Here is a 15,685-nt window from a genome sequence, read left to right as displayed (position 1 = left end):
AACATAAATGCATTCTGTGCTTAGATTTAGGTCCCATCCTCATGATATATCATTATGGTATGCAATTATTCCAAAATACGGAAAAATCCCATATCCAAAATACCTCTGGTCCCAAGCATTTTGGATAAGGGAGACTCAACCTGTATCAGGAAAGAATGCTTATGTACTTTACTATAATGGATAGATTACTCAAGGACATTAATTAGAAGCATGTAATACATTCACTGTCCTTGGTGACCTTAAATCATAGGAAGTTTTATGCTGCAGCTTTGGGATTCTGGAACCATTCCCGACAAAACACCTGCGCCATATCAGTATCCTACTTGAAAACTGATGTTGCAGCTAGCAAAGAATAAGGCGAGAATAATGCTGTGACACATTAGATTTTAATTTTATACATAACAGTACATCATTAAGTCTCAGACAGAACAAACGCTCTTTTTCTATGTCTATATGTGTGTGTGTATGTACAAACCTCCTTGCTAGAACAAGACATAAAGGATGCTGCACATTCAATTGAATAGACGGTCTCCAAAGTTTGTTTATAAACCCCATAGTCCTCGGAATTCAGCTGCTCCATAAAAGCTATAACAGACTCATGAACACTGGGATACGCAATACGAAACGGCAGATCAAGAGATATTAGAAACAAAGCATTCATCAAGCTCTCCGGCAGGACATCACTTGCCTTAAGAAACAAAACAAAAAAGAGACAACAAATACATGAGCTATAGAAAATCTATTTCACAAGAGCTGAAGACTTCATTTGCACCATAGCTAATTTCAGTTAAAGAAGCAAAAAGCATCACTAACTATAAACATATTTAAATGCTTCATGGAGAAGTAATAAAGTTAAATATTTCATTGAGAAACACAGATCTAAATCCCCTCCATCAATGTGCCCTGTGCAGTTCCCTAAAGGACCAATTTGGAGAAGCTTGTTCCGTGAGCTCTCTAGATTTCTACGGCAAAGTGTCTGTGCCGATTATAATTCCTAGCTCTGCTGTAATGTCTTCAGAAATCAAACTCACTAAAGGGAGTCACTTTTGTGACTTAATGTGCTTAGCACAGCATGTATTTTCAATGACTAGGAATATGAGCAGAATATCAACCAATCCATCCTGTCCTCATTATTTTTAAGCCACTGAAGCTCAATTCTATCACAATGGGTGTTGTTTTTTTTATCTTCTTGTTACTGAAAAGTTTAGAACTTCGACTGCAAGAAGAAAACAAACACAACACCAGCAGCATAGGCTACTATTGGTGTATGAACATTATACAGTACAGCTATAACTTTATCATGCTCACATTTCTCAAATATACACTAAACAGGCGTAAATGCAGCAGAGAAGCTTGCAGCAGATTGCTCAGCTACAGGCAGAGGGCAGCATAGGACTGTTTATGGTACTGCTGAAAATTATTATACCTATAATAATACATGCAGTACATGCCTGTATCGTTACAAAATGTAAACACAGCTTCTGCAAGCAAGTGTACTGTAAACAAGATCAAGGTCATATTGTAAAATGGTAAGCTAAATGTTTTATAATTTGGCTTGCTATAGTAAGAAACTTTTTAACTATATAAAAAAAAATAAGTGAAACTTGAAGCATTCAGTAAAATACAGGCAAAATGATGCCGCACATTGGGATCATTACTAGTAAAATATTCCTGGTGACTTCAACAATTCCATTCTCCTAGTACTTAGCCAGGGTAGTAATGGAGGGTTGGCAGGGGTAAGTTCTACCAAACCATTGGTCCCTAGCATGGAAACCACTAGTTCTGTTAGTTGGAGGGAGAGGGAGAATGTTAGCTTAAAATGCCATTTCAGTTGCAATTATTAATTATTCTTTAAATGATTAATAGATATTCCTGTTGTGCTGAAAATGATGCATACATGGAATACAAACAGTATCTAATTTAAACGGAACTTCACAAAATCTAAACAAAAATACTAAAAAAAAAATGGGATTTCTATTAAATCAACTCTATGTGGTCACCTTACATATGACATAAGACCGAGGTAGTGACATCATAAATTTAGAGAAATGTAAGAGTTGGGCAAGGAACTGCAAGAAACGGCTCATTATGCAAAAAAAATGTATCTTTATAGATAATGCATTAGGCCATATTAAAAGCTATGCTATATATCACTTTATTGGGATAAAAATAGGCAAATCTATGACTTAAAAAATTAAGGCGTAGCACTCAGTACTAGTAAACTGCTGGGATGGCGATAGAAATCATGGCATGCAAAACATGTTACTGTAAGCTATATGTTTGGATACAACTGCTCCGGTCTCAGAGGTGGGAATAGGTACTGTGCCAGGCTCAAGAGAACCCATGGTTAAATGCATGACACAAGAACCATTACAGGTACAGAGATGCACAGTCAGATCTGTGCACCAAAACAATTCCATAAATAGTTCATACAATGTGTTTTCCCCAGTCTCCTTTATATTTCTATAGTCTAGGGACAGCTGCTATTGTATTCTGTATAAAGTGTGTTAGCTAGAGTACCCAAAATACAAAGGACACCAAATATGAAGGCAGAAAATGCATGCACTTTCACCAGACAAGCAGTCTTCACTATTTTACATACTACTTAATAATGCGTAACAACAATTTAAGGTTACATTCAAATGAATTAGTTTTATTTTCTCTCACACATCACATATGAGGAGCTTGGAAAAGGATGCATATGTGCTTGCACTTGCCATTTTTATTGGCTGTTCGTGTTTTCTGAGTCGATATGAAATTTTAGCACACAATACGTGCTCCCTATAACAACCTTAAACTAGTGTAAGCATCAGATTGATTACATAGATAGCGGACTTGTGCTATTCCATTTCCATGTTAAAGAGCTTCATGTGAGTGTTCCTAACGCAAGTCAACAGACAAGATCCCTATAGAATGCACTAAGTTATTGAAGGGGGTCGGAATACACATAGGGGCAGATGTATTAAGCCCGGAGAAGTGATAAAAAAATGATAAAGCAGTGATACCGTACGTGGAAGGGTATAACGCACCAGCCAATCAGCTCCTAACGGTCATTTTTCAAACCGTAATGATTGGCTGGTGCGTTATCACCACCCTCCACTTATCACTGCTTTATCACTTCTTCAGGCTTAATCCATCTTCTCCAGAGGTCAGTCTGCGGGTTCACAGTTGGCCAGTCTGATGTAACCTGCATCTTGTATTCATTTGGAAAATTTCAAATGATGATTCCAGCACGGGAATAAGACACAAACAAAATGCTGCAGACAGTACTTGTACATGTTCATCTCCATTCCAGTGTTTCACAAGGAGTAATTGAGAGATCAGTGTTGTGCGATACAGACAAACAACTCCCAGCTGCAAATTTAGGCCTAAAGACTGGGCACAAACCAACTCCAGCAGTAAAGTGCAGCTGAGAAGTAAAGATTGCTAAGTGTAACCAGTGGTATTAATATTAACCAACATAATCTTGAGGAAGAATCTTTAAAAGGTTTCTGCTTTTGAGGATTGTTCTTCATCTCTTACCTTTTCCACAGGGAGAAGTGTTTGCAGCAGTCGCATTGTAAAAAGAGAAATGCTGATAAATGCCATTCTGTGGTTCACAAGAGAAGAGTCAGGCTTCTCAGAACTGTTGTTATTTTTATGATACAATATAGCCTCCCCAAGTGTATCAAGCACTAAAAGCAGTTTACATCTCTGTAAAAGGAAAACGCAAAAGTGAGTTTTTTTTATTATATTACTGGAATAGGCTTAAATCATATAAAGTGTGAAATTTAGACAGTGATCCAGAATAAAGCAATCCACTCCAGAATAAAAAAACATTTCTAATTAAAGGTCTTATTTTTGCAGTACTGTGGTCCATGCATAACCTTTGAGAAACATGAGATATAAAAAGGTGTTATTGACATTGTCTTATTGTTTGCCATCCCCGGTTTCCATAGCAACATGTGCTGCTGGTCAGGCCTTTTATTCCTTGATCACCAAAGAAGTGCTTTCTGAGCATGTTTTTATTAATGCAAACTTAATATAGGATGGACGGATAATATCGTAATTCAATTGTAGGTCAAAACAATATTTAGCACATATAGTGTTTTTTCCATAATCACAATATTGCTCTCTCACCAGTTCTTGTCCTATGAGACTTGCATCTTCCCAAACATTTTCCGAAATGGCATCGCCAAGCAATAGCAAATCTTCTCTAAGCAGTTCAAGAATGAGCATTACAGGTTTCTGTCTTTCTATACGTGTGAGAAAAAGCAAAGCACAATTTCCATTTGCACAATACATAGGTTAAAACGGCACAAGTAATAAAAAGTGCCTTATTGTAAAATACTGTAACTAAAATAAAAAAAACATCAGTTAGCTTTAGTTTACGTCTACATTTTTTCACATAACTTTTCCTCCTTTCACAAACAAGACATTGCTCAGACGTGCACATAACTAGTGTAACGTATTTCAAAAACTTCATGCTATGCTAGAGTTTGTGGGGTCCTACCAATGCCTTGGCAGCGAATTCTAGGAAATAATATGCTTTTCAGGGATGTGCCCTGTAATAAGGACAACCTGGGCATCATTTATAACATAACTGACATGTAAGGTGAAATGTCAAATCCTCTTCGCTACCATCATGCTCCTCAATTTACTTTGCTTCACCTGGATTTCACAAGTGCACTAGCACGTGCAGCAAGATGGCGCTGTCTGTGGAGGAGATGGGTGAAGTGACATTCCTCACTGACGGTATGGAGGCGGCTTATAAGGAAGCTGCTCAATCCCGTATTTGGAGGAGGTATAGTTTTATGAAGCAGCGCAAAAATAAAATTTCATTTTGTGAAGCTTAATAAGATACAGATGAAGAGGGCAGATGGCCAGAGGCATTACTTCCTGTGCCAAACGTTGCATAGCCATTTTAATGCTGGAAAAACACTTGATTAATGCATCAGCTCTGATCTGGCAAAGACTGTCTGACTTCTATACTCAGAGGCCCTCATTCCGAGTTGTTCGCTCGCTAGCTGCTTTTAGCAGCAGTGCAAACGCTAAGCCGCCGCGTTCAGGGAGTGTATCTTAGCAAAAGTGCGACCGAAAGGTTCGCAGAACGGGGTGAAATATTTTTCAAACAGTTTCAGAGTAGCTGCAGACCTACTCCTCCCTTGCGATCACTTCAGTCTGTTTAGTTCCTGTTTTACATCCCAAACATGCCCTGCGTTCGGCCAGCCACTGCCCCGGATCCCCAGGCACACCTGCGTTTTTACCTGACACGCCTGCGTTTTTTAGCACACTCCCGAAAAACGGCCAGTTACCACCCAGAAACACCCACTTCCTGTCAATCACTCACCGATCAACAGATCGACAGAAAAACGTCGCTCGACCTTGTGTGAAACTGCATAGTTTTTTGCGAAAGTACGTCGCGAGTGTGCACTGCGGCCCATACGCATGCGCAGAAATGCAGATTTTTAGCCTGATTGCTGCGCTGCGAACGACAGCTAGTGATCAACTCGGAATGACCCCCAGAGTCTGATGCAATTTGCTTCATTAAGATGCACTTAAGCAAAGAAGCCCACGGCTATTATAGCCATTTGTTCCCCAATGAAAAAATAATCCCAAAAATAGGATGGCATGTACATACATTAGGGGATCTACAAATAGCTGTGATAATTTACCATAGCTGATTGGTTCAGCAGGTGCTATCCTATTAACCCTGATAGCCGGCATTTATTCCCCTGATGCTGGAGATTATCGGAAATTGGTTTCACCTGCCTCAGGCAGGCAAAGCCACATCCCCAATAAGTGACCATTTTTTTCATGAAAAGTGCAACGAAAATACATAGCTCTGTGGCTTTTCACAGGCACTATGTATTTTTGCTAGAAAAATAGGGGTTTTCGTGCGAAGCAATTGGATAGGGGGATAAATAAATAAATAAAAATTGGTGGAGAAAAAAAAACGCAAAAAACTCCCATTCATTTTTCACAGCAGCACAATTTTCCTGGTAAGTGGAAAAAGTTAACCTATAATTTATTAAATTAGTAGTGTTAGGGAGAAAAGAGGAGTTATGGTAAAACTTACCTTTGTTAACTCATTCTTCGAGGTCCATGGATCCACAGGGTAAATTCTTAACCTTGGGCATGATGTTTGTAGAGACTAGGACTGACGCCAAATAATAGCTTGTGAGCCTCCCAGGATGCATTGGGCTACTCCCCCTTCATACCCCGCCCCGATGCTCAGGCACTTCAGTTTTAGTGACAAGCCCAAAGCAGGAGCTTGAGAGGAGAGAGAAGGAAGGATGGTACACACAGGAAACATAGTCTCACATAGAGGAGAAGGGAACTGGTGACCAGAGAAGTAACCCATTGAAGCTAGGTGCGTCAGGATGGGCGCCCTGTGGATCCCATGGACCTCGAAGAAAGAGTTTAACAAAAGGTAAGTTTTACCATAACTCCTCTTTTCTACTTCGGGATCCATGGTCTCCACAGGGTTAATTCTTAACCTTGGGAACTCCCAAAGCAGTTGTAATAGGGAGCGAACGCCCCTAAGCTGAAAGAAGGACATTGCAGCCAAAGGTTGCATCCTGAGAAGCAAACGTATCAAAGGTATCGAACGTAAGAAACGTATGGGCAGTAGACCACGTACCTGCCTTGCAGAGTTGTTCAGCAGATGCGCCACGACGGGCTGCCCATGAAGGACCCACAGAGCAAGTAGAGGGAGCAGAGATTGTACTTGAAACAGGCAGATACAGTTGTGTATACGCCTGTGAAATGGCAATGCCGAGCCAACATGCCAATGGTTTGTTTAGTGGCTGGCCAGACCAGCATGTGAAATTCATAAAGGATGAATAAAGAATCTGTCATCCTAAGGGAACTAGTATGGTCCACGTAGATCCGGAAAGCATGGACCACATCCAACGATGCTTCCTCTTGTGAGAGGCCGGGACCCTGAAAGGCTGATAGCACAATGGGTTTGTTAATATGGAACTTAGATACTACCTTAGGAAGGTATCCTTTTCTCATTCTAAGGACCGCCTGGTCCTGGTGAAAGATTAAGAATAGTGAGCAACATGAGAGAGCTCCCAAGTCAGAGACCCTGCGTGCTGAGGCGACTGCCAGGAGAAAGAGAGCCTTTGCGGTTAACCTCTTGAGGTCTACCGACTCCAAAGGTTTGAAAGGGGGCATAGATTAGGCCTGTAGAACCAAAGACACATCCCACGGAGACACCGGAGGGACAAATGGATGCTGTATTCGTAGTACCCCTAGGAGGAAGGTACATGCATGTGTCAATGGAACCAGTCTCTTCTGGAACCAGACAGACAAAGCTGAGAACTGGACCTTCAGAAAAGCCAGGCAAAGACCGATGGCTAGGCTTGCCTGTAAGAATGCTAACAGCCGAGGTATCCAGAGAACTTTAGGATCGTAGTCATGGTGAGCACACCACTGGAAGTAGGAGTGCCATATCCGGTAATATATGCGGGCTGAGGCTGGTTTCCGAGCCTGAAGCATAGTCTGAATTACCACACCAGAGAAGTCTTTTTCCCTTACGAGGAAAGTCTCAAGAGCCACGCCTGCAGGTCCGGATGGAGACAAGGCCCCTGAGAGAGCAGGTCTGGCCGAAGAGGTAGAGTGAAGGGCTCATCTATGGAGAGATCCCTCAGATCAGAGAACCAGTGGCGTCTGTGCCATGCTGGAGCTACCAGGATGAGTGTACCGCCTTCCTTCTTCAATTTGTGCAGTACTCTGGGAAGGAGAGATACTGGAGAAAAGAGATATGCCAGAGGTAAGTTTCACAGAACTGCGAGTGTTCCTAGGAAGGTCGCTTCCCAATCTCTTGTCCTGGCTCCATACACTGGAGCCGTGTGGATGTGTCTGGAGGCCATGAAATCCATGGCTGGCAAACCCCATCTGCGTACCAGTATTTGAAAGATGTCCGGGTGGAGAGACCACTCTCTGGCGTGGACATCTTGATAACTGAGAAAGTCCACTTCTCAGTTGAGGACTCCTGGAATGAATATTGCTGAGATGGGCTGGAAGATGGATTTCTGCCCAGACGAGAATCCGAGACACTTCCTTCATGGCTGCTGCACTTTGAGTGCTGTCCTGACAATTTATGTAAGCCACTGCCGTGGCACTGTCTGACTTTTTGACATCTGAAGAGCCCTGTAAACCGCTCGGAGCTCGAGTACATTAATTGGGAGAGCCATGAAAGGAGTGACTGCCCATGACTGCTCCCCACCCTCGGAGACTGGCATCTGTGGTGAGAAGTGTCCAGTGAGGAATCCAAAAATGTGTGCCCTTGTCCAGGTTGGGTTTGTGAAGCCTCCATGCCAGGGACAGATGGACCTCCTGCGTCAGAATCAGAGTCTGAGACGTGAGTCATGTTGGGATGCCGTTCCACTTGGCCAGTATCAGGCCCTGTAGGGGCCTGGAATGAAATTGAGCGTATTACACCATGTCAAATACCGATACCATGGAAACTGGAGGACAGGTGTAGCAAATCTGCGCTGTATTAGATGGAGACAGCTGGCCGTGCGGAGAGTGCTAGAGCTCCCTAAAGGCTCAGTGTGAGAATACAAGAAAAAGAGGGGTATGCTCTCTCTACAATGGCGCTGGTCTCTCTGATGTTAACCTGTACATTTAGCTTTTATGCAGGTATATAAAAGTTGGTAAAAACACACTGATGTAGTAAAATTAAAATATGAATTTAATAAATACAATACTAACATCAATAGATAAAAACAAGTGGACTGAACACAGTCTGTGTGGGGGAATGGAATCCTACCGATGCAGGTGGAGGAGCCGCAGGTGTCAAATAAAGGCAGGGTACCCCGGGAAATACCCTGAAGGCGACCTATTGCATGTCTACCATTATAGTCTATTGACTATAGACCTTTTTAGTGTACATCTATAGTCCAGATACCTCTGGGGGATGGATCGCTGGGGAAGCGCTGACCTCCCCTGTGCTGGCAATCATCACCGGTTCTCCTGGCCTATTAAAATTGTCGCCAGTGTACATGTGTGCCCTGGTGGTTAATTGCGGCCGCGAGTACACTTAATGGACTGGGAGCACGCCAGCATCCGTGGCCCATCTCCTGGGACCGCGGCACAAGGACTGCACAGATTGCAGGTCCCGCAAGCAGGAACCCGCCTTACCTGTCCCCCATGTGTCCAGATGCAGTCCTGGGAGCCCCTGTGTCTTGCTAGTGAGTAGTATGCAGTGGAAAGCCCACCAAAATCAACTACCCACTTATGGTGTCACAGCCTGTGGGGGTGTTGGAGAGACAGCTCTGGCGTCCTATGGACTGCCAGTATCTGTCATCCCATTAAAGTAATTAAAAATCTGGAAAAGTAAAATTAAAATAAAAGCTTAGGCTGCAGCTCCAGCCCTCTGTTCAGTGGGTCCAGCTCCATGCGGACACCAAAAAAAAACCTGAAGTGCCGTTGCACGGGGGCGGGGTATTAAGGGGGAGTGATCCAATGCCTCCTGGGAGGTTCACAAGCTTATTGTATGGTGTCAGTCCTGGTCTCCACCAGCATCATACCCTGTGGAGACCAAGGACCCTGAAGAAGAAAAACTATTTAATGAAAGAGGTGGTTCTTAAGTGGAAGGTGACTTAACGAAAGTAATGTTTACATTTTGCACAGTGCCTCTCTTCTTCTTCTCACAAGACTTCTAGTTTATAGACGAGTGCGCACCGGGATTCCACGTATTTGTTAATCTTGTTTTTTGAGTGCCAAATTTTTCGTGTGTGTGTGTGTGTGTGTGTGTGTGTGTGTGTGTGTGTGTGTGTGTGTGTGTGTGTGTGTTTTTTCAACGTTAGGTTAAGTAGCAAAAGATATTTGATCTATAAGATATTATTTTACTAAAGTGAACTTACAGTATATTTTACTGTGATCATCACAATATTAGATAGCACTATTGTCTTTGTAAAATTAGTTCCGCTAAGCAATAACCGACATCCACGCGAGCGAAGCCGCAGGCATACGATAATCTTATTATAAAATAATGTGTTCCTTACTAACGGAAACAAATTATTACACATTTGGCAGTGTGCAGCAAGCATACAACTGACCTGACTTTAGTAGTGGTGCAGCACTTTCCAAAACTAACACACAGAATTGAGGAAGACTGAGCTGTTGAAACTGTAGATCTAATGTATCTTCATTTTCAACTTCTGGAGGGTCCAAATTGCCTCTGTCCAATGGGGACCAATGTGATGTCCGAGGATTTGCATGAGCTTGAATACTGTTACCACTTTGAAATAAAAAATCATGACAAATATAAGGAAACATTTTATATGCTGTTGTGCCACTCAAAGCATCCATAGCTGACTTCACAGAGAAGCAAAAGTCCTCATATTATATGTCATACAGCCTTTAAAAACAATTCAGTCATGTTGAAGTCAGGTAAACTGGATGAAGGAATTTAGCATAATGTTCCTCATCGCACAATTCAGACGAAAGTGAATTGATTATATATGATTGTGCTCACTTTCTCATAAAGGTCTCAAGTTATATTAAAACTTTTTTAATGTCGAAGGTTGTGACGCATACATGTAGATGCAGTTCAAGAAATTGATACACTTAAATGATGTTGCAACTGAACATAGTAAAGACGCTCTTTATGTATTCAGTAAACACACTGTGTATTATCTGGATATAAATGATTTGTGTACTCAGTATGCAAACTGCATACTGTTTGGACTTTTGTTTCTAATTATAATGGATTGCTCCCGGTGATCCTGCAGAGATGATTGCACCATGTGGCTATTAAATATGATAGATACAAAAACCTTACATTAAAACTGTAGTTAAAGTATGAATTATCTAACCAGATTATACAGGAATACAGGAGGGAACCTGAAGGCATACCTGTGGCAGGATAAAGATTCACTTCAGGGGACAAAGACCAGAGGATGCTGCCAATGGGATGTTGAGTTCTTGTGATGTCCTGAACCTTCACTCTATGATTGTTGACCTTAAATGTGTAGTTTGTTTACCACTGTGATGTCATACCCTTTTTCATTGTGAAATTTATAAATCTGTACACCTCTGGCTTTGACAGTGTTCGCAAAAACGCGCCATGGCGTGTATTTTACGCGATATTGAAAACCGGGGACTCCCTTTTTCAGAGTTGGTGGGTCCCCGGGGACACTCTTCACTGGGCTCAACTACCAGCAATGGCCGCTGTGTCTTAATATCCCCGGCAGGAGGCGTGCCTGCTCCTGTGCCTCTCTGTGCTGTGCGAGTCTCGTGCCTGGCAGTGTCCGTGTGCAGAGGCAGAGCTGGGAATGCCGCGGCTGGCAGAGTCCTCCTCGCCGCCCGCTCGGTGGGTATAGAGGGCTCCGCTCAGACCTGCCGCGGCTGCTGACTGGGGGTAACAGCTCGTGTTGCATGGGCCACGGAGGAGAAAAGTGTCATAAAGTGAGAGGGGCGCTGTGTGGTGTGTGGAGGTCACCTAGTCCCGGGCACAGGGCTGGCGGAGCTGAGCGGCATCCAAGTGCCACAATGACAGGGGGACGCCCGGCCCTGCTCTCTGTGCTAGCATGTATTGTCCTGCGGTAATGCATATGTCAGTGGTCGTTTATAACATCCCCATGTTACTGTGCTGTGATACCTTGTGTCTGTGTGTGTGTCATACAGCACAGTACTGGGATGCACACACAACTCCACGCTACTATGCTGGGATGCCTAGTGTGTGTGTGTGTGTGTGTGTGTGTGTGTGTGTGTGTGTGTGTGTCATACAGCACAGTACTGGGATACACACACAACTCCACGTTAGTATGCTGGGATGCCGTGTGTGTGTGTGTGTGTGTCATACAGCACAGTACTGGGTTGCACACACAACTCTACTGTTTATCTGTCATACAGCACAGTGCTGGAATAAACACACACACACACACACACACACATAACTCCATACTTTATTTGTACTGGGGTATTATTTTCAGTGGGAGTTATATATATATATATATATATATATATATATATATATATATATGTGTGTGTGAATAGATCCCGACTGTCAGCATACCGACGTCGGGAGCCCAGATGCCAGAATGGCGAGCGCAACAAAGTGCTCGCCACAGGTTCTATTCCCACTCTATGGGTGTCATGGGTACCCACGAGTGGGAATAGACCCTGTTAGCCCGGCATTCAGTCTGTCTGTATTTTCAGCAGTCGGGATTCCGGTGTCGGTATCCTGACTGCCACGATCCTGACTGCTGGCAATGTAATGGCATCCTTTCGGAGCCCGTCCCTGCTATGTGACGGGTGTCTGGGCCTCTGCACGTGCGTGGTAAGCCTCACTGCCGTGCAAAAGGGCCATTTCCTGCAGAGAGTTCCAAAGGAAACCTGCCAGAACTACAACCTGTGATGTGTAGCCCATAGGCTACAATGGGCTACCACAATCAGGACATATTGAAAGATTGGACAGCATCGCATCCCCAATAGAAATCTATAGGGGGGATGAAGCAATGTAGGGATCTCAGCAGGTATCAGAGATACCTACTGCGATCTCTCCTTCATGCATTCCAGGGATACATAACATTTCTAGCTAGCCGCGAAAATGTGCATTTTCTGGGACATAGCCACAAATACTGTTTGTTAAATGGACCCCTTAGTCCGGTGCTGATGTGCAACCTATGGGTGATGTCCCAGAACATTGTATATGTGAATGATTCCGCTACCCATCTTCCTGGAACTCAGGGTTGCTGTCCCCAACCATACCCACTCTCCACTCAGCCACATCCCCTTTTCAGCAGGGGTGCCCTCTTGGCACCTCAGCACCCTCACATGTCCCCAATCTAGAGTGAATACTACTTGCCGCAGTACTGCTCCAGTTGCTATCTACACTTTAATCCTCTTTACCCCCAGTACTGCCCCAGCTGATATCCACCCTTGCCCCCTCCTTACCCCTACCTCCAGCTCTAACCAACTTCTCCCTACATCTCCCCCCATAATATGTGATGGGACCCAGAAACAGAGGAGTAGGACACCAATTTTTTTAAGTAATGGGTCCCAGGGACCCACACATTTTTTCGCTCACCGCGATCACTGCTTTGAAGGCAAGAGCGTTCCATACAGAAGTTTGGGGCAGTGCTGTCCGTGCAAATGCAAATGTAACTGGTGGTACTTTTACTTTATGGTTATGAAATAAATTGCTCTTGTGCTTTGGAACCACATGATCAGATAGGACGATTTTAAGCGGTGAAAGTTTTGGTTTTAACAGTCCATATGTATATGTTAATAATATTATTATTATTATTATCATCCTATATGTATATGGTGCCACAAGGGTTCCGCAGGTCCCAATTACAGAGTACATATGCACATAATCGAAACAGGAAAACAGTGACTTACAGTTGAAGACAATATAGGACAAGTACAGGGTAACCAAGCATAACTACATCAGTAGACAACACTGAGATAAGTATCAAGGTGACCAAAAACTGCAGGATTTTGGCAGTTGAGGATTATTAAAGTAAGAAAGGGATAAGCACATGAGGGAAGAGGGCCCTACTCATGAGAGCTTACATTCTAAAGATAAGAATAGCAAAAGATCTCATGGCATGGATTTTATTTAAGAGATTATTTGAAATGTAATTTACACATTTGAATTTAGAGTGCCTAACCCAAACATGAAAGATGGTAGAAGACCAATAATGAATATAAAAGGACATAATTTGTCATCATTTTGTTGAACCACCTCTGACAACTATTATAGCCAGTATTCTTGTTGGTTACTTGGCTGGCATATAGTGCTAGATTTGCACCATGCATACCACGTAACATCTAAAACCAGAAGCTATAGCCTCGTCACACCACAAAATTTTCCGTCACACCAATGCAGTGCCTTCTAGATGGTGTTGTGTAAACTCTGTGGCCATGATGCATAGTGTTAGTTAGCATAGCACATCTGCTTGAGCCCACAGAAGCGGGTGTATGCATTTGCATCTAAGAGTTGAGTCCGAAGAGGCAAAATGGGATGGGTGGCACTGGCAGGTGGACTTTTACCATCCAGGGCTTGTTCCTTTTAACTCTCTCATAAAAGACCATTTTTCCCACAGCTTGCTCAATGACTCAATTAAAATCACAGTAGTTTCTTGGACAAGTGTCCTGCTTCACCAGCATTGCAAAATGAGGTGTCCCTGAGCCTCATTTCCCACATGAAATTAACGGTGGTCAGGGTACTCTGTACACCTTTATGTCCCCCCCTTCCCACCGCCCCCAGATTCCCCTAGTTAAGAAGAGGAAACATCACAAATTTCTCCACTGTTTATATATAATGTATACCATGTTTAAATGCTATCTAGCCGAGAGTAGGGTGCGCACTCCCTGTACTCAGTAATAAAGTGCCTGAAATCACTCTCTGCAGGTCTTCTGGGTCAGTTTTCCAACAAAAAAAAACAGGATGACAATGAAGCACTGACAGAAGAGGAACCTTGCCATATTGATCAGGAAATGGATATCCCTGGGGATGGCTAAAAAGTGGGCATTATAGCACTGCATTAACTTAATTCCCTGTGTATTAGGTTACATTTTAATGAACACGCAGAATAAATATATAATAGTACCCTGTTAAAAATGGAATTAATTGGTGCTGACATTTTCTATATTGCAATGGCTGGAAAAAATACTTCCCTACAAATCATCTTTTTTTTATTTGATATAATCAATATGAGACAATAACAACCCCTCAGACAAACAAGACTGCTGCCCAAACCAAAATGAGAGTTTGGTAAACCCACCTACTTAATAGCTGGACAGCCAATCAGGAACATCCTCCCACAATAGAGGAGACGCTACTCCTGATTGGCCACCCATCTATTAAGTAGGCAGACTTAACAGACGTGTTGACTCACTTTGTTTTGCAAGCTTCTTGGAAACAGTGCATTTCATCTATTAAAGTTATTTGGATTACATAGGATTAAAAAAAAAAAAAAGTAGAATTGGATTGGTAAATTGGATTTTTACCAATGGTACTATTTATTTATTTATTGATTTATTTATCTATCTATTTAGTAGGAGCACTAAGAAATACAATATTTAATCTCTGGCCACTAATAGTTTTTTGAGTGGCAAAGGCAATACTATTCATTCATATGGCAATTTCAGACAGCATCTATTCAGCAAGTTTGAAATCTGGTAGAAAAATAGAAGAAAAAACACTAAACTGCACTTCAGTAAATGTCCAACCAGGTGAAAGGTTTCATGTCATACTGTATAGCGGTGTTCTAGTAAAAGCAAACAAGTGTGACAAACCAACTTCCCTGATTTATGATCATAAAAGTATCACACACTAAAGTTATATAGAACATAATATGGTTTAGTAAAAGTAAAGCTATTGCAGAGAAAATCATGCAATAAAAATAGTACCTATCCCCCTTAATCTTTGTCCCCTGTATGGAAGCCCTGGCATGCACTATCTCAATGTTACAGGTCTTCAAATTAAGGGTGTAGATTACAAACTGGCCTTATTTTCCGTCCCTAACCTAGTGGATTCCAGAGATTAGGTACTTTATCTAACTTCAAAGTTAACTATTCAAAGTCTGTTGTGGTTAATCTAATAGCTCCCTTCCATTCTGTAGATGCGCTGCAACAATCATTTGCATGGCATGCCTCTAGCCTCAAATACCTTGGGGTTATTCTTGGTGTGAACCTCTCCAAGCTGTTTGCTAACAATTTTAAGCTCTTACTCCAGACC

At 42.5% G+C, this 15,685-nt stretch overlaps 1 protein-coding gene and 1 long non-coding RNA gene across 4 annotated transcripts in view; one reads left to right on the top strand and one right to left on the bottom strand.

Annotated features, from left to right (window-relative positions):
• The window catches only part of LOC134928086 (uncharacterized), a 33,562-nt gene extending 29,787 nt beyond the window's left edge, over window positions 1-3,775 (top strand). The window contains exon 3 of the long non-coding RNA XR_010177825.1: window positions 3,534-3,775. This is a non-coding gene — a long non-coding RNA (uncharacterized LOC134928086). The remainder of the gene's footprint in view (window positions 1-3,533) is intronic.
• The window catches only part of RTTN (rotatin), a 660,131-nt gene that overhangs the window by 461,730 nt on the left and 182,716 nt on the right, over window positions 1-15,685 (bottom strand). For all 3 annotated transcript variants that reach the window (XM_063923387.1, XM_063923386.1, XM_063923388.1), the window contains exons 10-13: window positions 10,053-10,234; window positions 4,120-4,235; window positions 3,523-3,693; window positions 476-688 (exon numbers count right to left, since the gene is read on the bottom strand). In XM_063923387.1, the coding sequence (XP_063779457.1) occupies window positions 476-688; window positions 3,523-3,693; window positions 4,120-4,235; window positions 10,053-10,234 (682 nt within the window). The remainder of the gene's footprint in view (window positions 1-475; window positions 689-3,522; window positions 3,694-4,119; window positions 4,236-10,052; window positions 10,235-15,685) is intronic.

The sequence above is a fragment of the Pseudophryne corroboree genome, chromosome 5 (assembly GCF_028390025.1).
Source record: "Pseudophryne corroboree isolate aPseCor3 chromosome 5, aPseCor3.hap2, whole genome shotgun sequence".
Classification (NCBI taxonomy): domain Eukaryota; kingdom Metazoa; phylum Chordata; class Amphibia; order Anura; family Myobatrachidae; genus Pseudophryne; species Pseudophryne corroboree.
This window is presented reverse-complemented; position numbering and strand designations above follow the sequence as displayed.